This window comes from Plectropomus leopardus, chromosome 2 (assembly GCF_008729295.1).
Source record: "Plectropomus leopardus isolate mb chromosome 2, YSFRI_Pleo_2.0, whole genome shotgun sequence".
NCBI lineage: Eukaryota > Metazoa > Chordata > Actinopteri > Perciformes > Serranidae > Plectropomus > Plectropomus leopardus.
The window spans coordinates 24,070,796-24,095,924 of record NC_056464.1 but is presented as its reverse complement, the minus strand read 5'-3'; the positions used below and the strand labels follow the sequence as shown (position 1 = coordinate 24,095,924).

General features: G+C 40.2%; 1 protein-coding gene across 1 annotated transcript in view; it reads right to left on the bottom strand.

The window, feature by feature from the left end:
• gli1 (GLI family zinc finger 1) overlaps window positions 1-25,129 on the bottom strand; it is a 70,624-nt gene that overhangs the window by 4,635 nt on the left and 40,860 nt on the right. Inside the window, exons 2-12 of the mRNA XM_042505739.1 lie at window positions 12,089-12,198; window positions 8,336-8,568; window positions 7,350-7,451; window positions 7,049-7,247; window positions 5,109-5,277; window positions 4,907-5,014; window positions 2,182-2,322; window positions 1,919-2,068; window positions 1,619-1,783; window positions 949-1,191; window positions 471-774 (exon numbers count right to left, since the gene is read on the bottom strand). Of these exons, the coding sequence (XP_042361673.1) occupies window positions 471-774; window positions 949-1,191; window positions 1,619-1,783; window positions 1,919-2,068; window positions 2,182-2,322; window positions 4,907-5,014; window positions 5,109-5,277; window positions 7,049-7,247; window positions 7,350-7,451; window positions 8,336-8,568; window positions 12,089-12,159 (1,885 nt within the window). The 5' untranslated portion in view covers window positions 12,160-12,198. The remainder of the gene's footprint in view (window positions 1-470; window positions 775-948; window positions 1,192-1,618; window positions 1,784-1,918; window positions 2,069-2,181; window positions 2,323-4,906; window positions 5,015-5,108; window positions 5,278-7,048; window positions 7,248-7,349; window positions 7,452-8,335; window positions 8,569-12,088; window positions 12,199-25,129) is intronic.

The window sequence follows — 25,129 nt, the reverse complement described above, 5'->3', positions numbered from 1 at the left end:
TACTCAAAAAAGGCTGGGACATGCTCTTTGGTCCCATGGGAGCTATGGGGTATGACAAATGCGCAATATAAATTACAGCAGATAGCGCTAGAAATAAGGGGATGGTGTCTGCTCAAGTGCTTTACAACCTCCTTGGGTGCACTTGGCTTGACAGAACTATTGGGTACATTCAACTGGATAGCAGCCAAAAGCATTTGTTTATGGTCTTTTATTATAGACTTTTAAAATAATTACAGAATTATAATTCTAACTCATATCTTTGTTTTCCAAACAAAAATATTCTGACCCAAGAATGATTGTGGATGCCACAGTGAAATGAATAAATCGCCCCATGTTCTATATTAGTGCACCAGCTATTGAGCCTTTTGCCAACTGCAGACCAAATTTCACGTCACAGGAGTAATACAGCCAATGATAAGATGTGATACGACCCCATGACTTCTCCTATTTTTATCCTCCTTGGAACATACCAGGAAGTGCAGGTAGCTTGTTATTGGCACAGCGGCCAGGAGGGGTCGGCCTGCGGATTTGCTTCAGTTTGTCGATCTTCAGGTTCTCCAGCCTCTTCAAAGCCTGTGCAGACATTCCCATTGTTCCTACACTTCCTGGCTCCCCTCCTCCACCTGCAACTCCATCCTCCAGTGCTGTGAGATCCTCCAGACTGCCAGCTGCATTTAGGTTCATCTCCACCCCACTGTCATTGTTGTTGGCGCTCCCCAGTGGAGAACGTTCGCTACTGCATGATGACTGACCACCAGGACTTGGCTGGGATTTCTGAAAGCAGTAATATAATGTGTTATTACAACCCATCTCAAAGGGAAATGTGCTAAGTTTATTTTATTTTACCTAATGGGTTGAAAATAACTATGGATGTGTTGCTTTTAACACTGGAGCTTTGTTTGTTTTCTTAAGGGATCTTGCAGGCCATAAATAAAATGCATCACTCACCAGAGCAGTCTCAGGAGCCAACAGTTTGCAGTCCTCCCGGCGTGTCTCCTCTTTCTCCAGCAGCAGTTCAGAGGTCTGGCCTCCAGGGGTCATTGCTGAACCAGGGGGACGAGGCCCCGTGTCCCCACGATGCTTCTTGGTGATGTGGGCTTCAGGACCGTGAACAGTCTTCACATGTTTACGCAAAGAGCTTGGATCTGTGTACCGCTTTGTGCAGCCGGGGATCTTACATACATAGGGTTTCTGTATAAGAGAAAAGCACCAGTAAGTCAACAAAGTAAATCTTGTATTTGTGTACACAGTCTTGCATACCAAAATTTACATAAGTGCAACTTTACTGCTAATTAAATTGCCTCTAATATGTAACAGCTTACTATTCTTGGCCCAATACAAACTATTGTCGGTTTATTTTTTTCTGATTTGCTACAGCTGACATTACGGACATCCAAAATATGAAGTGTGAAACTCTGAAAGACCCCTATATTCACTTATTTAATTATTTTATGGTAACGTATGTAATAAAAAATACATAAATCACTTAGCAGTTAGGTTTGGAAAGATAAAGTATGGCTCTGAACAGTACCACTTTCAATAATGTGCAATCTCAATTTTTGAGATATTGTTCAATCTACATTACTTTATCACTTTTCAGTGGTGAACACTACAGTACCTCATTGGAGTGAGTTCGGTTCTGGTGCTTGGCCCGGTCTGAAGCATTGGAGAAGGCCTTGTTGCAGCCTTCATGTTCACACACGTATGGTTTCTCTCCAGTGTGAGAGCGCAGGTGAGTCTTCAAATTTTCCAAGCGAGAGTAGGCCTTATTACAGCCTTCAAACTAAAACAGAAATATACAGAACAATTTTATAACAACAGCCACGTTGGAACAAAGAGAACAACTTCCAAGAGCCAAAACAGGGACAGGGATAGAGAGAATGAATGTAAAATGCATGGAGACTAAAGATACACTCACAGTGCACTTATGTGGCTTCTCTCCTGTGTGTCTGCGCATATGAACCACCAGCATGTACTGCGCTTTGAAAGGCCTCTGTTCTCGAGAGCACTCCTGCCAGTGACACACAAACTCCTTCTTTTCTCCATGGATATGCTCATTGTTGATGTGCTGTTGAGTAAACAGATAAATACAGACTTGTTAATAATCAAAGTGGAATACTGTATATTTCTATTTTTCCTGCTTTTTTGTCTCTCTATTATACAATATGTATTGACTCTCACATGAACTAGCTGGTCTTGTGTGTCAAACTCCTTGTTGCAGCTCTCCCAGTGGCAGTTGGTTTCATAGATTGCCTCCGGCTCAGGTTTCCCGTCCTCCTTGTCTAAGTCATCTCTGCCATCCAGGAGACCCAAGAGAGGGTCCTAATGAAACATACAGACAAGAAGTCCATGGAATAAGTTGGGAAAAAAGTGTACATAGAGAGGTGAGGGGTTATGTGGGGCATGTGGGGAAAAGCCACACCTGCTGGCAACTGGGGAAAAAATGTGATTTTAGTGGCAGTGAGTATAATTTAGTCATTAAAAGATTCTTGATTCAGCCTTTTGTGCTTGCGGCTATTGTTTGAATTCCCTCTAGTGAATGTGTTTTCTTGGCATGCATAAGCACAGATCCAAAGAAATTTTCAAAATTGGTCGTTTGGTTGAAAAGGTAGTTTTTCTTATTAGTTTTTTTATTCAGTTATCACACATATCATAAGCAAAAGCGACACAAGCTGTTTGAACAAAATCAAATCAAATGTATTAAGTAGTGACTAAAAAGGCTCTGGCCGACCAAATGCTTATATATGCCTGTCCTACATTCTTTTAATTTTGGAAATTTAAAAAATAATTCAAACTTGTCACCCTTGAAAATAATGTTGCAAAGCATTCTTTTGAAATCCAGCAGTGTTCATTTTGTGTAAAGTGTTCCACATTTTAACCCCAACAACAGAACCACATCTCCTTTTAATCTCTTTTTGTGTTTTTGGTACAGAGAAATGACAAAAACCTCTAAAACTGTATTTGCCCTCTTGTACTTAAGAAAATCTTTGCACACATTCTGGGAGCATCCAGCCCTGTGATGAGAAAGTTATCTGCATGGGAGTAGTGCTCCAAGTCACCTATCCTTTGTTACAGTAGTTGAATCCTCTGGTCCCTTTGGTTCATGGACCGCCTCCATTAGACCCATGACATTAAGATGCCATTTTACCACTTTGCTGATCTTTTCGGACATAAAATTGAGGGATTTTTAAAAATCTCTTATATTTCCCCTGCCAGCTTGCTGATTGTTACTGACATCTTTTCCAATAAAGTAAAAAAAAAAAAAAAAAAGTTTTTTTTTAAAATGTTATCTATGTCATCATGTTGAAGTCCCATGTGCCTAAAGACTAAATATTCTGTACTATGACAAAAACTAGAACGAGCACAATTAAGTGGGCAAATTGGTATTTTTGATTTGTTTAATATGAAGATATGCACACATATGCACATGCATTTGAAAACTCATAAGTGGCTCTTCACGTGATCTAAAAACGTCAAAGTTGTAGCCTAAGCCTATTGTAAGATAACCTACCTGTCCAATGTTTGTCACATTTTAAGATTTTAGATCAACCAATGCTGTCGCATTATTATCTCCTTTATGTGACTGGATATAATAGTTTTAAAATTGTGTTTTAATTGGCTCAAAAAGCAAGATCCCCTGTCAAGGAAAACAACACTGCGCATGCCCCAAAACCTTTGACTATGAAAGGGGTTGGCACTTCCTTATAATGCATCCATGGTTGGCACTAATTTGACACCAGAAGTGGCTGATTGCGCGTTGCTCTCGGTTGCTCTGCTGCAATGTGATTGTTGATTTGCCAAATAGCTGCTGTTGCTCGCAGCTGTCAGAAGTTAGTACGGTCATCGTAACGTATGGATTGTTTCTTTTACCATAGCACAAAGTTAAAAGTCTGCCGTTTGAAGAAAACCTTGAGGAGAAACACCTCGGTGACCACCAGCTTTGGGGAATTGTTATAAACCAAACCGCTGATAAAAATGATTAGATTGAACGTGCAGTGGTTCTGCAGGAGGAAATAACTATCTGCTAGCTGGTCAGAGAAGACGCTTCTTGTGTTTTCCGTGTGTTTTCCGAGAGGATGGTACCTGGTCAAGAACAGGCTTTCAGGATCTCGTGCATCTTTACCAAACATGGAAACAGCAGTACAACACGGCAGTGCAACAACAAGGTGACAACAGGTATGTGCACAGTCGGATTATCACCCGTGTTTAACCGTCTAAATTTAAAAATAAAAACCGCACAAGTACTGTTACACTCAAGAACGTAAATACAAAATAAAAGTTATTTAAAAAATGTAAAGATCTTAAAAAAAGGGTACTGTAACATAACAAATATGTGCAATATAGCTGTTTCAGAATAAGATGTAGCCTATATAATTGTGCAGGATGTGCGTGCAGTTTGGGGCAACAACCATGCAAGTTTTTTGCATGCGGTATAGCCTAAATGTGTTATTTTTGCCCATTTCCTTAAACAGTCTTGAAATTGCATAACTTGAGTATGACTGGAATGTGAAATTGCTTAGTATGTCAGATTGTAAAGTTGGATTATACATTTATGGTTTTCCATCTGTGCAAAGCAGTTGTTGTCCCACAGTTTTTCCTGACATACTACATTGGAAAAATCAGTCATGATCCACTGATATGATGAAGGTTCATTGCCAACAACAGTTGCATGAAAACAGGCCATGAAGGCTGAAAAAACCCTCTTTACATACTGTGACTGCAATATTTTTGATAAGAAAGTGGTCAACAAGACAACGCTTGCACATATGGGCTCATATCAGCCAAACGTTACCAGGAGCAATTGACAAATGCTCCCTGCATGTGAATCTGACAAATCTATTGTCAAAACTAAAATGTACATGTGTGAAGGTGAAAAGTACTTGTGAGAATAAGACTTTTTCTGTACCTGAGTGCCAGTGGAAGAGGGACTGGCCACATCTCCCTCTGACCTCTCCTCCAGGCTCTTCACATTCATGCCATCCATCACACCTCCCAGCCCCGGCTCTGTCTTCAGCTGCAAAACAAACACACACTGTATCATCTCTGCTGCTTCTGTCTCTCAAAGTCATTCACATTCTCATTTGTAAAATGTGACTGAGTCATCTTACATGTCCATGTTTGGCTGGAGCGTGGAGCCGAGGATTGTGGGGAGGTAAGCGGGAAGCTTGGCAGGGACCTGGTGTGTGTCCACCCAGAGGTGTCCCCCCACCTCCTCCATACATGGAGCCTTGTTGTCTGGATTGGCAGTTGATATTGCTGGAATAGCCGAGGGACGGGCTGTGGAGTAACATAGAAAACAATAAGACAGCTCCATAAGAACTGATGGAACTGGTCAAATGAAAATTAATACAACCAGTGGCCAATTTGCTGAAAATATGGAGGTGGACATGGACATTTATTACAGGCAGATTTATTAATCTTGTTGTCTTTCAATACTGGAACTTCGTTGCTAACCTTTTTTCTTGTTTTGCATTTATTATTTTCGTTATTTGACTTGGTGTATGTGTATACGTGTCTGTGTATTAGGGGTCAACCAATATTGGTTTTTCAGGGCTGATGCTGATACTGAATATTAGTACTTGTTGAGACCTGAGCCCTTATGTGGAGCTGATATGCATTTACAATAAAAATATATAAATAAATATATATAATTATATAAATATAACAAACGTCAACACAAAACTTGAAATTTTCAACATCATATACAAAAGTTCCCTGCAATTTTTTTAGTATAAAGATCAGTGAGAATTCAAATAAAAATGAATAAATAAAAATAGCTCCATGAGGTTTTACAAAGTAAAGTTCCCCATATGCTGACGCTTTCTTTGCATGTTTTGCAGACAGCCTGGTGTTGGTTGAGTGAAATATGCACACTTTTTCATTAATTAATTTTATCAGCAATCATTAAAATAAAATGCAGATACAGAGATTCAGCAAAATGTCAAATAAGGGCCCAGGTAATTGGCCAGGTCGGTAATCTGTCGACCCCTGGTGTAAATATCTAAATCGCCTATTTGAGGCAATTATCAGTGCACTTGCAGCTATCAAGCACTGTCGAACAGGTGAAATTCACCACAGTTTTGTTTTATTATTGAATCTATTGTATTGCAGTTTACCTACATTTGCTGTCATTTTAACCAACTGTGGTGGCTTTAGGGATGCGGTTACTTCATGCTGAGACGGTGTTTGAAGGTAGATAAATGCTTGGTCATAACTATTATGCTTCAAATGAAAACACTGCATGTTGTGATTTTAAATTCAGGGTATGTGTGTACTTTGAATCCCATGCCTGGAATGTTAGATTTTACTATTTTGAGATAATAGATATGGATATTGCTGGCTTTTAAAAGTGTTTTTGTGCTTAAAATAGAAAAGTGAAATATCTGACCTCATGGCACTTGAAATTTTCAACATCATATACAAAGTTCCCTGCAATTTTTTTAGTATAAAGATCAGTGAGAATTCAAATAAAAATGAATAAATAAAAATAGCTCCATGAGGTTTTACAAAGTAAAGTTCCCCATATGCTGACGCTTTCTTTGCATGTTTTGCAGACAGCCTGGTGTTGGTTGATGCAGATACAGAGATTCAGCAAAATGTCAAATAAGGGCCCAGGTAATTGGCCAGGTCGGTAATCTGTCGACCCCTGGTGTAAATATCTAAATCGCCTATTTGTGAGGCAATTATCAGTGCACTTGCAGCTATCAAGCACTGTCGAACAGGTGAAATTCACCACAGTTTTGTTTTATTATTGAATCTATTGTATTGCAGTTTACCTACATTTGCTGTCATTTTAACCAACTGTGGTGGCTTTAGGGATGCGGTTACTTCATGCTGAGACGGTGTTTGAAGGTAGATAAATGCTTGGTCATAACTATTATGCTTCAAATGAAAACACTGCATGTTGTGATTTTAAATTCAGGGTATGTGTGTACTTTGAATCCCATGCCTGGAATGTTAGATTTTACTATTTTGAGATAATAGATATGGATATTGCTGGCTTTTAAAAGTGTTTTTGTGCTTAAAATAGAAAAGTGAAATATCTGACCTCATGGCGCTCACAGAGAGATGTCCATAAGAGCTCGCCCCGTTAGGGTTGCAGCGAGAGTTAACAAAGGCCACCAGTGAGTTGGGTGATGTCCTGATCACTGTCTGCAGGTCCACACTGGCATCGGACAGAGGAGAGATGGACAGAGCTCTCTTTTTACTCAGCTTCAGCATGGATCGAGGTGTGGAGAACCTCGAGCCTAAAAGGGGAGCAAGAGGAAAAGCAGGGTTAGCTTTGATGAACAAAATATTTTAGAGAAAAGACTTCTATTTAAGGGAAATGATGGGAGGTGTTCACCTACCGTCACCTGAGCCAATCTGATCAGAGCCAGGCTGAATCTGGCAGAAGTTGTGATGAGAGGACATCATGTTGTTCTGGTTACAGTAGGGGGTGCTGTTGCCACCTGTTGGACATTGAGGACAAACAGAAATGCTGAAATATTCCAATGCAAAGATGATGGATTTTAATTGGCTGTCAGTGTTTCTGTTCATCAGATTGCTCCGAAAGTGATCCCAATGATAATGTTCAATTGTCATTATAGTTGTGGACCCACCTACTTGAGATAGACCAATTTTTAAAATGATATATTTATAGCTCTTAGAGTCATTATACTTGGCGTGGATGACACTTAACCCTGAGTGTGCACTATTTAAGATATCAACTAAACATTATGTTGAACTGCAGTCCCTTGCGTCTTACAAAAGCTTATTTGTTGAGCAAGAAAGGAAAGCCACACAACTATCATGTCATTTGAAGTTTTACTGTAGGTACAGCACTTGTAAAATCTTGCTGTTCTGAAATGAGAAGTGAGGCAGACAGACAATTAACTGCCCTGTGAGGTTTTATAGTCTAGACTCTTTCCTCTACGTTTTTTTTTAAGAGGAAAAGAGACCAAATAAAGACACAATAGGAAGAACTGGTAAAGTAAATGAAGTAGAATTAATACAAAGGGATTGTACCACAATTCTCAGTCACCAGCTGACATCTGTTTGATATTCATACTTGGATTCACATTTTACATATTTTAGGTTTATATGGTCTATTTTTTAATCTCTAGTTCACCTCAGTTTAACTGAGTAATTTTAATTAGTCCAAGATGCGTTTTTTTCTGCAGAGTAACAGATGCATTTATATCTCAGCAGTAAAACTGGCCTTCTGTTGACTGCCATCCTTTGTTTTGTAGAAATCTGTGCAGTCTCTGTTTCTTACTCAGTCTCTCAGGTATCTTTAAGCCCAAATCAGTAGCAGCTGTGCGATTAAAGAGATGTAAAAGATACTCTGACTCACCCTCTGTGGGCGGCATGCCCCTGTGGCCCATCATACTGTGTGGCGGAGGGGCCTGAGGGGGCCTCATGTATTGATCCATGCAGTGGCCAATCCCCTGTCCTGGGCCTGATCCATGAGTCATACTGGGAGTCATGGGATTATACATAGCGCGGCAGTCCTGAGGAGGGCCGTTGAGGAGCGGGGCACGTAGCGAGGACACATCAGTGTAGGGAGACTGGTCTGATGGGACTAGGCTTGAGACATCAAAGAACAAAGTTATTAATTATGAGAAATAATCTAAAATAAACGTGGAAAAATGGCAGTTGAATGAATGAATTGGTGAAATATTAGAATATTGTGCAACACTGTTCTCTCTCTTTCATACTGATCACACACTGATCTAAATGCATGTTGAAGAGCAACTTTTAGCTTAAAGTGTTGTACTTTTGTAACAAAATTTTAAAGGGAGTGTTTTTTATTCCAAAAAGACTATTTCTAGTCAGCTGTATGACTTAGGAAAATGAATATTCCACTGATATTGTCGTTTATGCAGCCCTGTATACTCCGATTAAAGTGCCCTAACACGTCGTTTATCATGTCAAAATATGGAAAAAAGTAGAATGGCTGGAGCCGCCTATGCTATTTTGTTTCTTTGCACCTAAATAGGATTTTTTCAGTGTTTTCTCCCAGTGGTGGATTTGTTCCACCGTGCCGACACAGCCTCTGTGTTGTGTCAGTTGTGTTTCCTCTTCCGACCAGTAATGTGGACATTTCTTCTGGGCATGCATCTCTGACACAGCCTTGAAAATTGTTGGCATGTTGTTTTGTGTATTCACAATAAAGCACAGAGCTGACTGTAAACAGAAAATTGGCCGTGTGTCAGAAACTGCAGTAAAAACTCCAAAGAATGCTCCTGAAACCTGACTTATACCAACATATCCCACGTCTTAATTTGAAAATGATAAATTTGGAACAAGACTCAGTTTGGAATATCTAAATGGAAAATGCTGTTTTCATGACCTGTTTCAAATTCATGATTTTTGGAATAATAGTCAAATATTAATATGCATGAAAAACGGAGCCACTAAGAGCCAGAAAGCATCACAGAGAATAATTTTCCATAGGGGTAAGTGAGCAGATTGAGGACCCTAAACTGACACAGTAAATAATTAAATAAATAAATGAGCATGATGAACTAGGGATAAAAATAAATAAAAATGTAAATAGTAAACACATATTAAGAGTATTGTATTTTTCTGTGTTTCTGTGTCACTTTTGACTTTTTGAATTAGCATGATGATAATTCAGAATAAATAATCAAATAGGTAATAAATGTTTAAAGACGATTGCATTTTTCAGTGTTTCTGTGACACTTAAATAAGTAAGAGATTATTATGCAAATTAGAAAGCTTCTTTAAATACCACCTTACCCATAAGATAAAACATTGATGCTAACTTTCAGAAGCAGCACAGAAAAGCAGCACTGCCTGAGGAGCAAGTGAGGTCTATGTTTTACATAGCTCCAACACAAATTGCCCTCTAGGACAAAAAATAAAATTGAATTGAGCTGAACTCAAATCTATCGTGATGTCTGGTTCTCACCACTAGATGGGGTATAGCCCTCATGTTGGTCTGCACTGTGGAAACTTACTCATCTGGGTTTTCCCCGACCAAACTAGAGAGGGAAACTTCACTGGAACTTTCCAGCCTTCTCAAGAGTTTCAATATTTTCTCTGACCTTAAATTTTACTGGTTAGTTCAAAATCTGTCTCTCCTCTTCTTCTCTTTCTCTCTGCCCCTCTCGCTCCTTTCCTAAAGGGGCAGACTTCATCTGTCCACCTTCTCCTAAGTCGTCCTTTCAGTTCTTTAATTCTTTCACCACAACGTGTATTCCACACAGGAGCTTAATCTGTCCTCTCTAATCCACTGTGCTGGTTCCCCCCGACTCTACCTCTCCCTCCCATTCTCACTCCTTTCTCCCATTCATCCCTTCTGTTCTCTCTGCCCCCCCTCTTACTTTCTATCTCCTCTTCCTCCCTCCTCCTCCTCCTGCTCCTCTGTCTTTCTCTGTCCCAACCATCCACCTTTCTCTCCATCTCTCTCTGTTTCTCCCTCACTCTGGGTAACCTGAGCGGGGCGCGAGGCAGTCATGCAGAGAGCAGCGGGGCCTGGTCAGCCTGTAATTAGCAGCTGTCAGAGAGAGGCCGAGTCCACCCGCAACCTGGGTGGCATGAGGGAGGGAGGGAGGTGAGGGGGAGGAGTGAGGGGCTGAGCTAGCGCTGTGTCCACAACAATTGCAGCGAGACCTGGGCTTCTGCAACCTCAGAATATCTGTGTGATTAAAATAGGAACAGTTTCCGAGCCTCTGAGATGAGTAGGATCCCCGCTTTCAGAGAGGAGCTGCTGTGATCTCTGAGAAGATTGACTAATCTTATCATAAAGACTGGAAGCAGGGCAAAACAGTGAGTCTGGCCCTGTCCAAAGGTACAAAATATCCATCCCCTTTACAATGCATGGACATAATGTCACACCTTTACAGAAACATAAAACAACATCTTGCGGTTTCAGGGTGAGTGCTAATAGTTCGTGCTGGGCCAGATACAGTGATTGTGCACAACTTCTTGATGTGTTGACATCACATCGAGGATGCCAGGTTTTACACCGTTGTGCCCACCATATCTGTCAACTAAGCACTCTACGGTGATCTGTGTGACATGGTTTTTGTGCATGCACAGATTACACAAACACTGATTGCTTTTTAAAAAAATATAAAGAAAACCCATTTAGTTCATTTTCATGTGTCAGCGCCCATGTTCATTAAATAAATAAAAAAAAAAAAATGTATGAATGTTGAGGAGATCAAGAGGAGAGCACATCCTGTGAGAGAAGAGGGGGATGAGGAAGCTGAGCTGGAGTCACAGCAAAAAAAGAAAAAAAACTTGAGTACTAATGCTAAAGATCAAAGTAAATGCACGGCAGGTATCGAGCGTCATGGACGCACATCTTTTCTTAAATGTTGGTGTAATCGGTAACACTGCTCTTCTCAGTTTATTAACTGGTGGGAAAATTTCCTCACTGTGTTATCCTACTGTCTCCAGACGCAACAGAAGTGCTGGGTGGGAGAATGAACTGTCGAGAAATGGCTCCAGCATGTAAGCCTGCATTAAAATGCTGAGCCCATATGTTGACATACAGTATATTAGCTCTCACAGATATGTCGTTATTTTTTTATGTGCTGGCTGATAAATAAATAATAAACCGTGATACAGAAACGATACTAATTTTTGAGGTTACTCAGAGACAGTCGTCATCACAGCACTAAAAGTCTGCTTTACACTTGTAAGATGTTAGTACATTTGTATCTTTTTCCTAAATTTAAGGTATACTTTTCAAGATTTTTGTAGCTGATGTGTACGTATGTAAAAAAAAAAAAAAAAAGAAAAAAAGAATAAGATGCATTCATTGATATACTGATATGAGATTCTTTTAACTCTCAAATATTCATATCAGTGTCCCCCTTAAAAATCCAGCATTGGCTGGGCTCAACATGCAACTTCCCATGAAATAACAAAATTTGCTTTTTTATATTTTTACTCTTGTATGGGTGAAACAAGCAAGGTTATAGCATTTCTCATGTTAAGACAGAACATTTGGAAACAAAGCAAATACACTTAATTCCCAAAATGTTGAATTATTCCTTATATTTCTGTCACTTGAAACAGAAATGGAGGTTAAAATGCAGCCACAGAGAGCACACGTTAATGACTGTCTTACCCTCTGGAGGGCTGGCCGGGTGAGATCTCGTAGTGATACAGCCCCTGGTGTGGCTGCATGTCCACTGGCATTGGAGCTCCGAGACCTAGTGCTCCCCGTACACCCTGGACCTGACACACAGGGACAAGGACACGGTTAGGGTGACATGAGGAAACCCAAACAAACCCCACCAAACTAAACTAAAGTACACTAGAATGAAAAGGCAAATAGACAAAAACAATTGTGGTTGGGGGGAAAAAAAGAATATGTAGGACGTTAATAACAGAGCGAACCAAACCAAGCAAAACAGTTGAAGGGAAAAATTAGCTCCCTCTGAAAAGCTTGAGTCATACTTATTTTAAACAAAGCTGGTATGTAGTACTAAATCATTACTTATGTAAAAGTAGAAAAAAGCACAGTCTAAATAAAGTTAAACTCACTGAAAAAGTACTTCCTGAGGTCTTAACTTACAGTAATTAAAAAACAGAAGCTTAATAGGAAAATTTTGCTCAGAATAAAAAGTAAAAGTAGAGTAACAATGTTTATGGTGGTGCTGTTTCATACCCATCACATTTTATTGGATTAGTTATATATTTGGAATATAAAATCTTAACTTCAAAATGTTTTTTTACTCATTCACTCAGTCATACGTGAATACAAGCAACACTTCCCAAAGATATTAACTTTCATACAATAGAAATTGTATGGAAAGAGATTTTAAAAAACAACAAACATTAATAACAACCAGAAACAGAACAATATTTCAGCAAGTTAAACATTACAAGGTGCTGTCTGCAGGTAAACTGGAGGCAAACCTTATTTCAGCTATGTTGACAGTTCATGCAGTTTAAAGACAGTTGAGTGGTGGTTGGAGTTTTCATTTCTGTCTGAAAGATGAGACATTGTTTAAGGGCCAAACCAGTCAGCGCACCTTTTAGCAGCATTGGGTGGATTTTTGGATTTTTTTGTGAGAGTGAAGCGCTTTTGAAGCTGCTTTTGCTTGTGTGTTGCTGCTTTTGTGTTGCTGCGCCCTTGCATGTTTTTCTGCTCCATGTACCTCTCATTTTTGCAAAACTTGCAGAACTTAACATGTAATTGTTTATTTTATCTTATTAAAGATGCACGATAATATTGGCACATCAAACGGTATCGGCAGATATTGGCACTAAAAGGCACATTTTAGGACAAGTCAGGGCAGATCTATGTATTTACCTCACAGGAAAATAGCAAAATAAGCTGAGTGTAAAAAAAAAAGACACAGCAAGCTGAAAAATGTGCTCTGTCCTAACTTTTTTAATGGTATACTTTGAGGGATCACAATGCATTCTTCTGTCACACATTTACAGAGATATAAGCTAAATCTATATTTGGACAAATAAAACATGACATCCATATATTATTACATGAAGTTAAATGGCAACTTGAATTGGTGGAAAGAATGGACCACTCAGCATTGGAAATTGGGAGTTAGTGACTTTAAAGTCACATTAGTGACTTTAAAGCAGGTCATGTGATGGTACTGATGTGCCCTGACATACTTCTACAGATTAGACAAAACCCCTGTGACACAAACAGTAGGCTTGGCTCTAATCTCTCCTCTCTAAACAGAGTCGTGCACCTCAAACACCGCTGACAGACACTAAAAACCTGCCGCACCTTCCCATCCTGGAAAGTAGTGATCACTGTGGAAAAGACATACAGAAGAGGAAAGTCTGGGTTTTGCCTCAAAGCTTAAAAGACAAATAGTGACGGGATGCTAGTAACACAAACAGAGAAAAAGGAAAGTGGAACAAAGCGGTCTTTTGTGTGAAACTCGTATTGAGATCTTTCAGCAAGAGTGCATGTGTAAGGTAATTCTAGCTGAGAGATTTTGGGAACAAGCACCTGCTCATTACATCCAACCACATCAGTGCAGGTACTAATAGTCGGGACTGTGGGCTCTTACATGGTTACACAGGTAATTAGGATCAAAACATTATTGTACATGCTGATGTCAAGGCTACCACAACTGGAGTAAAAAACCGTTCCAACAATTATTTCGATCATTCGTAAAATCAACAAAATTAAATACAAAACTGTTAAAGAGTTTGGAATCACCTGCCGTAAAAGCTTGATTTGCTTAAGTCAGATGGCTAAGAGGACTGCTCTCCATTTTTCATGTTTTTAAGATGTAGAAAGTCCTATTTACAAACAGTTTGCAAAAAATCATGCTTTGCACATGGTGGCTGTGTTGTGATATACCGGTATTGACAATAACTGTGACATTTAAAAATTAAATATGATGTTAATGATACACATATGACAAGCATACTGCTCGTCGATCAATGATCAAGACATGTATGTCATGTCTTGATCAAATACATGACATGTATTTATTTCTTGAAAGGTGTTACACTGTTTATCAAAAAAGGCATTAAAGCTTTAAGGAATGCTGTTAGATAGTAATATTTAGATTTAAATATTTAAAACATACATCTGAGGCTAATCATGATGACAGACTCTGTGTAATTTATTTAAAATAATATATATATATATATATATATATATACATATATATATATATATACTAACCTTATAGTGGGAGTCTGTGCCTCCACAAATATTTACTATTATTAATGACTATGGTGTCGCTTTCTTTCCAATGTGTTTGGTAGCAATATTTTAACAATGCAACATCCAATGCATTCATTGATTTTTTTAAAGAAAGTATTTACAAATCTGACTAGATTAAACCTATATTTTGGACTACCCTTACATCTTTGCTGTAAAAATGTCACATTGCTGCTGCTCATGTGACAAGTGTCGAAACCCAAACTGGGAAAGCTGCTGTCCGCTGCAGATGAAAGCTCTGTGGTTTGAGTGTAACAGGTTGCCAGGCCTGTTATGTAGTAGCACAAGTGTTAAAAGGGCAGTTGGGACCTATTTAAGCCCACAAGCCACCAGGGGGATTTGATACGCAAAGTTAGCGAGCGGCTAAATGATGTGGGCGGTCCGGGGCTAATTGCATATATTCAGCGCCTGCTTCGGATGTGTGTATGATAATTAGCTGGAAGTGCTAAATAGAGATCTCGGCGAGCACCTCAGCTGTCCAGAACTCATAAATACCGAGAAGGGGGTCGCCAGACAGCCTGTCACACACACACACACACACACACACACACACACACACACACACACACACACACACCTGTCAGTCTCGCCAGGGGGTAGCATAACAATCCAGTGGCCACCAAGTCTGCAGAGAATGTGTGTGTGAGAAAGAGTGAGTGTGACTGAATATAGTGAAGCAATTTGTCCTGTGTAAGCACAGTGGCAGGTGTGTGTGAGAAGTTTTTGAGACAAGTGTATTTGCAGTGCAGTGTGTGTGAGTGTGTTTGACATGATAAATGGTGGTGAATCTCAGAGTAAGAGTGAATAATGTATGAGACCACCTGCGCAAAAGCAAGCTGGAATTTTCTGAAAAATATGTTTGCGAGCATTTTCTCCAGGGAGCAGGGCAGCGAGTGAGTGTGTGAGTGTTAGTGTTGTAGCTCCGTGTACACACACTATCAACTGTGTGTCGTGTAATTAATTTGCATGGTGCATAGAGTATGCTCTTATCCAGTAAATTACTGTGAACTAAGCGTAAACATTGAATAAGTCAACAGAATTAATGTTGAGGCATCGTCTTCTAGAAATTATGTTCATATACTAAATTTACACAGTCAGTGCTTCAAGGTTACTTGTTTTATCAATATAATGGGGAAACGTTTCTGATTGAGTTTTCTGCCAAGTTGAACATATTATAAAACGTCAAACAACAACAAATCCCATCTCTAAATGTGTAAAACGCATGCATACATCTACTTAATGTGCACTCGTGTGTCTGTACAGCATGTCAGCACATATAGAATGATGATTTCTTAAAATGCATGGTGCTGCTGACACAGGTGTGGTGGCATTGTGCTATTTAAGTCACTATCTTGTGAGAAACTCTCAGGGAGTTTGCTCTCCGGTGTAATTTTGTGGTACTGGGTTTAGAGGGATGGAGCAGGAGCATTTTAAAAACCCCAAGGCCATAAATCAAACGGCTAACTAAACAAGTCTACTCCACTGCGGCACGGCACGCTGGGCAGGAACCAAGGAGCTGAGGATGAGGACAGGATGTCCAGCCACTTTCTAAACCCAAAACCTCTTCATTCAAACACTCCAGCTTCATAACCCGGCAACATCACCACACCATAAGCCACACCTAAAAGCCAGACGTCTCTGACCTCACACAATCACTTTGTTCTCAACATCATAAACCGTACACACGAGTATGGTAAACCCAGCGTGAAAAAATCAGGCCATGAATGTAGCATTAGTGTATGACAACGGTAGTTTTTTTTTCAAAAATGCTGTTTTTAAAGAAGAGTTCAGTGTGTTGTAGAAGTTCAGCTAATGTTTGCTTCACACCAAACCACTTTTCAAGCAATTTTACCTTCATAAATTTCCAATGTCTGAATAAAATCATGACAGTTTTACCTCAGTTGGTGCATGCTCCCATGATCTACATTGTTTTATGTTAAGAGGTCTTTAAACACAGTTTGAGCTGTCAAGTCTCTTTATTGACAAAATCAAACATGTTTAATATTGTCCTAGTTAGTGTCGTAAGAGCACAAGAAGTTGAACAAGTCTCAATCTCTTTTACTGTGGAAAAATAGGAGGAACTGTTGGAGCTGTGGGGTGAGCACGAGTTTGTGTTTAATTTGGTGTGCATCTGATCCACAAACCAGCACTTATTTTATGAAAAAGCAGAATTTTTGAAATGGTTCACCTCCTATTTCCATGGCTTCTGCCCACTGAAAGAGTGCAGTTAATCAACAGAGGCTGGTAGCAAGTTGAGGCAACAAAAACCAAAATGTCAGGTTTGTACACCAATGTAGTTTATCTTTATGAATTTTATTGATGCCAGACTGACAAAATCCCTATTAACATGTGACACCTTTAATCTGGTGTTTCTATGAGTTTTTGCAGATATGAAAGGAATTGTTCATCTCTCATATTTCTTAAAGGAGGTTTAGTGTAATATTTTTCACCTGGAGCAGGATGGGAAATAACCTCAAAAGGACTCTAATTGTAATCTTGAAAATAGTGTCCTTATTGCGAGATCACTAGTCTTTGCAAACTCTTATAGTGTGTGACTCAAAACAGGCAGTCAGACTTTAGTCTTTTAAAAGTTTTCAAGGTCTTGTGGTGTATATGGTAGCATCACAAACATGACATCAAATTAATTGATCAATCACTTATGTAATATAAAAAATAATTTTAAAAAAGTATCTGTCAAAACACCACCATGATCACAGACCACAGTGATGTCTAATAGATATGAACGATGAATAAAGCCATGAATTAAGTAATTATTTCAGTGTTTGAGTTGTCTTGTATTGGTGCATTAGCAGTATATTGAAAATCATTCTATTTTAAATAAGAAAAAAAAAAACCCAAAAAAAAACAACAAAACAACATTGTCACACATACACCATTGTCGTCATACATTGACACAAATATTAAAGAAATATCACCAATCAAGACTCTTTAAAAAAACGAATGCATGGCTGCGGAGCACTGTGCTATTTTCTCCAGATAGACAAACTAATGCATGTCTTTTTTAAGCCTCTGCCTGAAGTTGCATGATATCCTGGATGGATGACATTACGTTAGCTTACCTCCATCAATTACTGGATATTTTTAAACAAGCCCAAAAAGTCCTGACTGTGGACTCGCCTAATAAATTTCCATTCTGGCTTACCTACTTACTCACCAAACCAAGACAGCTTACCACCAATAAATAAAATATGGTTTTGTATCCCTAATGGTCTATTACTCATACACTGTCAGAAACCAAACCACAGCACCATAAAGACCCACCGTTCAGCAAAAGCTGATACCAACTACAACTGCAGATCTCACTGATTCTCCCTCCTATTAATCAAAAGTTTTATTTAAGCAATAAAGACTCACTTAGTTCAGCACACTCAGCTGTTTTGTTGCCACAGACTTACTTATTCTGGTATGACCAGCAGCTTAGAGTGACTAATGTTAGCAAATTTTAGGTAGATATACACTATTTACACAGTTTTAGTTTTACTGCTATGTAATATTATTTACTTTGGGAAACACACACACACACACACACACACACACACACACACACACACACCAGCTTGTTTTAAATAATCTACACTGGTTTATGTTACTTTACTGCACTTAGAGTGACAATTACAGGGCAATATTGATTGTAAGTAGCAGTAAACTAAGTTTGCTGACAACAGCCACCAGAAGCTCCTGGTCATACCAGACCAAGTAAGGCTTTAGTATCAACACCTTTAAGAGCATGAAGTCAAGCAAGATGGGTGTTTTATTTCTTATTAACTCAGTGTTTCATAATTAAGAGGAAGGATGTATTACTTATCAATCCAATAGATATTCTTGCTTTGAGAAACCAACCCACGATGTGTTCATTTTGTCTTAGTGCTATGAAATGACATTTAAGTGTAATGTAAGATACATCTTTTGTCTCTTACCTTTGTTGCGTTTTATTAGTCTAGTTTGTTTTGGTGTGAGTTGGCGAGTGATGGAGGAGTTGGCTGTAGAGATGTCTGCCTTCTCTCTACATAATGGAAGTAAATGACACTCTGCTTGTGGCATAAAAGTGCAAAACAAAAAAAAGAATTGGAAAAAAATGAAAAACTTAACAGAAATGTCTCTTTCCTGTTACTCAAAATAATGCACAGACCTTGTTTTGAATAATATTATGTTGGAGCTATTTTCTTTCAATGGAACGACATCCGGCAACCATATAACCAAGCAGAAGGATGTGTGCATCTATTCATGAGGCTCGTACTTGCGACAGCGCAATATGTGAGCTGAGCTGTAAACTAAGCTATAATGTTAGCTAGCTCAGTGGTGCTAGGAGAGCTAGCAGTAGATGTACACTTCATTTGTATATTAATTCATTCAGTTAGTCATACTTCCTTCTGCACGGTGATACGGTTAGAGGGTATAATTCGAAAGAAAGAAAATAGATACTTTATAAAACTGCTCACAATATGATCCGTGGATCATCTTGCATAACCAGGTCAGGATTTCTGAAAAGTGACATTGCTGCTGAGTTTGTCAAATGTATTTTTTTGGCGCTTTGAGCTCCAAAAGTACCATCTAATTCCCTTATATTGGAGAGAGGGCAGACATGTCTATTGCTGATATCTCCAACACTCGGTAACTCTCAACAAAACAATCTTGATTGATAAATAGCGCTACAGGTGAGAGGAAAAATATCTACTGTCCCAAAATCAGCAAATCTACACCATAATGTTGCAGGGCTTTGACTTCATTTGGTGACTTTTTCTAGTGGGCTTTGGCTACGCTTTTGTCCCACAAACTTCAGCTCTCAGGTGATGGTTTGTGTTTGTGGTAAACAAAGAGAAACATTGTTTAGTCGTGCATGGTTTGGCCATTTGTGACATTCCCATAAAGCGTCGGTCCTCCTCGCTCTGAGGAAGTCTCCGGAGAGGACAGACATTTCCACAGGTCACTGGTCGTGTCAGACAAAGGGCCTGATCTGGCCCTGCTCCACTCTGCTCCTACACTCCTTTTCTCTGGGGTGTAACACTAAACTGGGGCTCTCTCTCTCACACACACACACACACACACACACACACACACACACCCTCTTGCTGTATCCCAGCCAATGTAAAAAGAGGCATTTAATGACAGCCTCTCTCCTCTTAACCTCGTTTCTCCTCCTCTCTCAGATGGGAATGTGAGTGTACGCTGTGTGTTTGCTGGATAATCTCTTACTTTAGAAAATACACAACAGCCTAAATCAAACTCAACACACATCTTTAGAGCATGTCCTGCAGTGTAAACACCCATCTGAAACTATTTTGTCCCCCACCCTCTCCCTCATTCCCTACTTCCCTCCTCTCATTCTGCCTTTTCCATTTCTCTGTAGCTCTATCTCTGGCTATCTCCTCCTCTCTCTCTCTTTCTCTCCCCCGCTGCCTCCACCCTCTCCCTCGTTCCCTCTCTCCCGGCTCATTCCTGCTCTTGCGACCTCTCCCTCGCCCCTCCCCCTCCTGGCGAAGCTGCAGTCGAGGTGGGTGTTCTCTGGCTGTTATGACTTGAGAGACGATAATGGCAGCTATAATGTAGCCAGCCGTTCCTGATGTGGCTGGGCTTGTGGGGGATTCTGTTGTGTTAGGGCTAGAGACCGAGCAGGGGGAGGGAGAGGAGGGGGGCGAAGGCGGGGCTCGGGCCGTCAGCCAACCACAGTCCAGATTCTACCTCATTTTCTTTTTCATTTTTTTTCTCCTCTCTTTCTCTCTCTCCTCACCCACCAACTTTTTCTAGCCCCGTTGTTTTCCTTCAGTGGTAAACTTTGTTTTTAAATTCTGGCTTTGTTTTTGTAACCCCCCCACCCAATACAAGCCCCCCCCCCTTCCCTCCTTTTCTCCCCCCACCCGCCCTCCCCTGTGTTTTTTACCCCTTTTACCCAGACTCGGTGAATTCCTCACAGCTGCTGTAATGTGATGGGGGCTAATGGTGTGACCACCGAAAGGCCACAGGGCTGGAGACATCACTGTAATGTACAATAAGCCCTATTCACTGACCTGCTGCTGGGAAGATTAATGTCATATCTACTTGAACAACTACTTTGAGTCTTATTTAAACAGCTTTAATTAGTCTTAAGCCACAACTGACATTTAACAAAGATACTGAGTAAAAAAAGCACTAGCCTGTACAAAATTGGGCTGCCCAAATTGGCAATTCCACGCAAATACTGTATCTTACAGTGATGTGTCACTTTATTTTCTAATTCAGGGTTCCCATGGTCATGCAAAACCTGGCAAATTTATTAGGGGTTGACAGATTATCAGCCTGGCCGATTATTGGGGCTGATATTTGGCATTTTGCCACTTATCTGTATCAGCTTTTTTTTTTTAATCGATGATAAATTAATTAATTAAAAAGGAAGTGTCATCCTGGGAGGGACTTTCATAATGTCTATTAATATGACATCGACCATCTGTCTCCGTCTATACATCAAGGACAAATATGAGTCCAGGACTTTATCGTCCTATCAGAGTCTGATGTGTTACTGTGTGTAAATATATTAGAACTAAACCACAGCAAAACTACAATTCAGTGTTGTCCATTATTTCACACCCAGTATACAGGTGTGTTGGAAAATTAAATTATGCAAAACAAAGTATTACATTTCTGCACATCTGAGTCAGCAACGAGTTTATTGCAAACGCAATAATCCTTCACGTGACGAAAGCGTTTTCCTTAAAGCTAATGTTTAGTGTGCAAAAGAGTGAAAACTGACAAAAAGAGTTAATTCAGGATTTGTTTGACAGTTTAAATGTATTAAATAAACCAGGAAATGTTTTGCCTGCAATGTGATTTGATTGAATAAAAACAAACAAAGAGAAATCAAATTACTAAATGAAAGCAGAATAAATTACATAAATGATCATATCAGTGACACTTCCCGAAAAAGTTTCCTTCACAGCAAGGGACCTAAAATGAGCAACTGTATTCACATGACAAAAATACTTCAAATGATGTCATGTTCAAAAGGGGAAGATTACAAAACTATTTGGCGGCCATGTTGAGAAAGAAGAATCCCCGAAGCCCTAAACTAATGTTTACAAGACTAGCGCTGTGGTTTAATACAGTCAACACCATAACCCCGTCTTCAACCCCTCTGATTCACACCTCACGTATCCCTGTACTGTAAACTGTGTGCTGAGGAAGCTGCGGTGCTGATGTCTTACTGCTGGGGTTCTCACCTTGTCGAAATGGCAGAATGAAACGTTGATCCCTTGTTGCTACACAGCCGGAGTGACTGATGACAGACATCAGGGCACTGGAGGGCTCATGTGCTGCAGCTCCACATGACTACAAACAGTAGGAGCTGGAGCAGAGCTACACCAAGAATAGTGGAGCAAACAGAGCACAAAACCGCTCCTGATGAGTGAACTTCTTTTTTTAAAGGACAAGTATATTTAGGGGGATATATTGGTAGAAATGGAATATGATATAATAAATATGTTTTCTATAGTGTATAATCACTTGAAAATCCAATTTTTTTGTTGTCGTTACCTTAGTACAAGCCGTAGGGAGCGGATCCCTAGTCTATGGAGATCAACAAGTTGTACCGCCATGTTTCTACTGTAACTCAAAATGGACAAACCAAACACTGGTGACAGATATGGCCATTTGCATTTCACATCGGCCAAGTCCAACTGCAATGAGCAGCGCTGAAATGACATGGTTTGTAATGGGAAAATTCTTAAATACGTGATTCTAGTGGTTTAAATCACCAGATCTGTTTGTTTTGGAGAGGAAGAGACCTTCGTGGATAGTTTGGAGAAAAAGAGTTGACGTCACATTAACATGTGTTGGACTAGCTGTCTGCAGTGTAATGTCAAAGTGCTGCTGAAATACATGGATTTTTAAGATGAAACTCCTTTATTTGATTTTGATCAGTTTAAATGACCGTGTCTTTTTGTTTTGGAGAGGTTAGAGACCTCTACAGATAGTCCGCCTCTTGGTAAAAACAAAAAAAAGTGGCACACATTAACTTATGAGAGAAAAGAGGTGAGCATGTTGTGGACTAACAGCCCGTCCCCGTGATGCCAAACCACATCGGAGATTCACTGATTTTAATATGAAACTGCTTTTAGTGTTTATAGCTGTTTAATCACCAGGTTTGTTTGTTTTGGAGAGGAAGAGACCTCTTTGGATAATATGGCTCCCGATAAAATAAATAAATAAATAAATAAATAAAAACTACTGAATAATGAAAACGAGGAATTTTTAGCTGCAATCTGCAATTTACCGCCAGACGCCACAAAATCCCCCTAAATTTTACGCACTTTACCTTTAAGTTTAGGCAAGCTGAGAGTCTAAATTCTTATCACGCATGATGACAGGGAGTGCTAAGAGCAGCAGCTGCAGAGGGTAGAGGGTTATGTGCATACTGGTTAAGGGTATAGAAAACAGCTAAGGCGGTAAAGTGCCAGCTAAATACACTGACAAAGAACCACTTTTAGTGCGAAAAGTACCATAATTTACTCAGGCTTTCTTGTAGAGCAACACCTTGCCTTTGGTGCACCGTCATGATTACTGTTTTACCACCTTTGTAACTGTTGGCCTGATCAGTCGATGACTTGATAGTGTTTGTTTTAAGATTAGGAGCGGTTCTCCTCTCCTTGCTTTCATTTGCCTGCACAAGCACAGTTTTGTGCTGCGGGCCGCTGAGCAGCTTTGCTTTCTCAAAGGCAGTTAGATGTTTAACATTTGTCAGTTCAGGGATTTCTACCTACGGCTTTATCAAGAGACAGACTAACAACATGTGAGTGTTTCCTTCCTCTCTTTAGTCCCTCTGCTATAACTCGCTGTTCCTTCACTCCTCCACAATCCCACTTTTTCTCTGTCCTCTCTCCAGGCCACCCACCCGCCATCCTGCACATACCTGTGGTTTCCTGTACCCCGCACCCGCCTCTCCTCCCTCCTCTCTCTTTACCTCCAGCACCCCCACCCCCCCCCCCCCCCTACACTCCTTCCTCCCCTCTGTGTCTACCAAGTTACATCGAACTCTTGTCTTGTCTTATTCTACTACTTCTGCATGTCTGTGTATCAGGTAGGTAATGCCCTGACCGCAAATATTTCTTTGAACTCCTTTTAAGGAGAAGAGCAGAGGAAACAGGGGGAGGAAAAAAGGAGGGAAGGATGGATGGATAAAGCAGATGAGGAGAGGTTGATTCACACAGCTGGCTCCCAGCTGTAGCAGAGGCAGTGCGTAGAAAATGCTCCATCTATAAACAACTATGAGCCCAACCCCCATTTTCAAGAAAAAAAGAGCCCAGCTTTGTCATTGTAAATCCAGCTAAGCACTCCTCTCCACCTATGAAAGCACTCCTGAACGTCACCCAGTGACTTGTTGCTCTTTTTCCTCCCATCCTTTTTGCAGCTTTATGTAATTATCCTTCTGTTTTTTATCCACTTCGCTCATTGCTGCTGAAGCTACGCTGTCACCGAGGCAGTTTAAGAGCAAATCAAGGCCTTGTAAATCTTCTCCTGTCAATCATCTTCCCGACACCAGCAAAAGGAACATGTCCTCTGCAGAAATTCACGAGCGCTGGCTGTTACACATTGAAACAGGGACAAAAACCAGATAATAATCTGTTCAGTTTATAGAAAGACCGCAGTGATTATAAGAAAAATAATAATCCTAACAGTCTTGGGTGGGCAGGCGATATTTATAGCCGGCCTGCTGCTACTTATATTCCTTAGCTGTATAACACAGCTGGAAGTGAGGGAGGAGAGAGAGGAGGTGGAAAACTCGTGAGGAAAAAGAGACAGAGGCGCGGGAGACAGAGGGGCTCCGGGAGACAGAGGGGGGAGAGAGTGTGGGGGCGGACACCCAACGCATGTGTGTGGCTAAGAGCAAAGAAAGACTCAGAGAAAGAGACATACGCAGAGAGTGCACTACATGAGGCTGTGTGTTTATGTGTGTGTTTGTGTTCGGTGTGTGGGAGAAACCGCTGCGCAGTCCCTGCAAACGACGACAGCAGCAGACGAGGCCTGCAGGCCACCAGACAGACACAGTGACCACAGCTCTGAGAGCCTCTCACAGAAGGGAAACGAGACACAGATCGACTGGGCAGGATTCATCAAGAGAAAGTCGTGTGGAGTTTATAGACAGCTTATCTGTCATTACTGGGCTGTATAGATTTAAAGAGAAATGTTGGATTTTTTTAACCTGGATCCAATTTTCCATGTTTTTGTGTTTAAGTGACTAATGTGAGCAAATATTTTTGAAATTTGTCATTGAGATAGACCTTTGCAGCTGACAAATGCGAAACAGGCTGCCATGTAACCACTCTGGGCCTGTGCACACTATTAATGTACCTCCAATGACGCTCTGATTATTATTTTATGTGTCTGACAAGATACATGATAAAATATACTTTATTGTCCCAGTAGAGGAATTGCTGCACAGATAATGCCTCCACAGTTTCTATA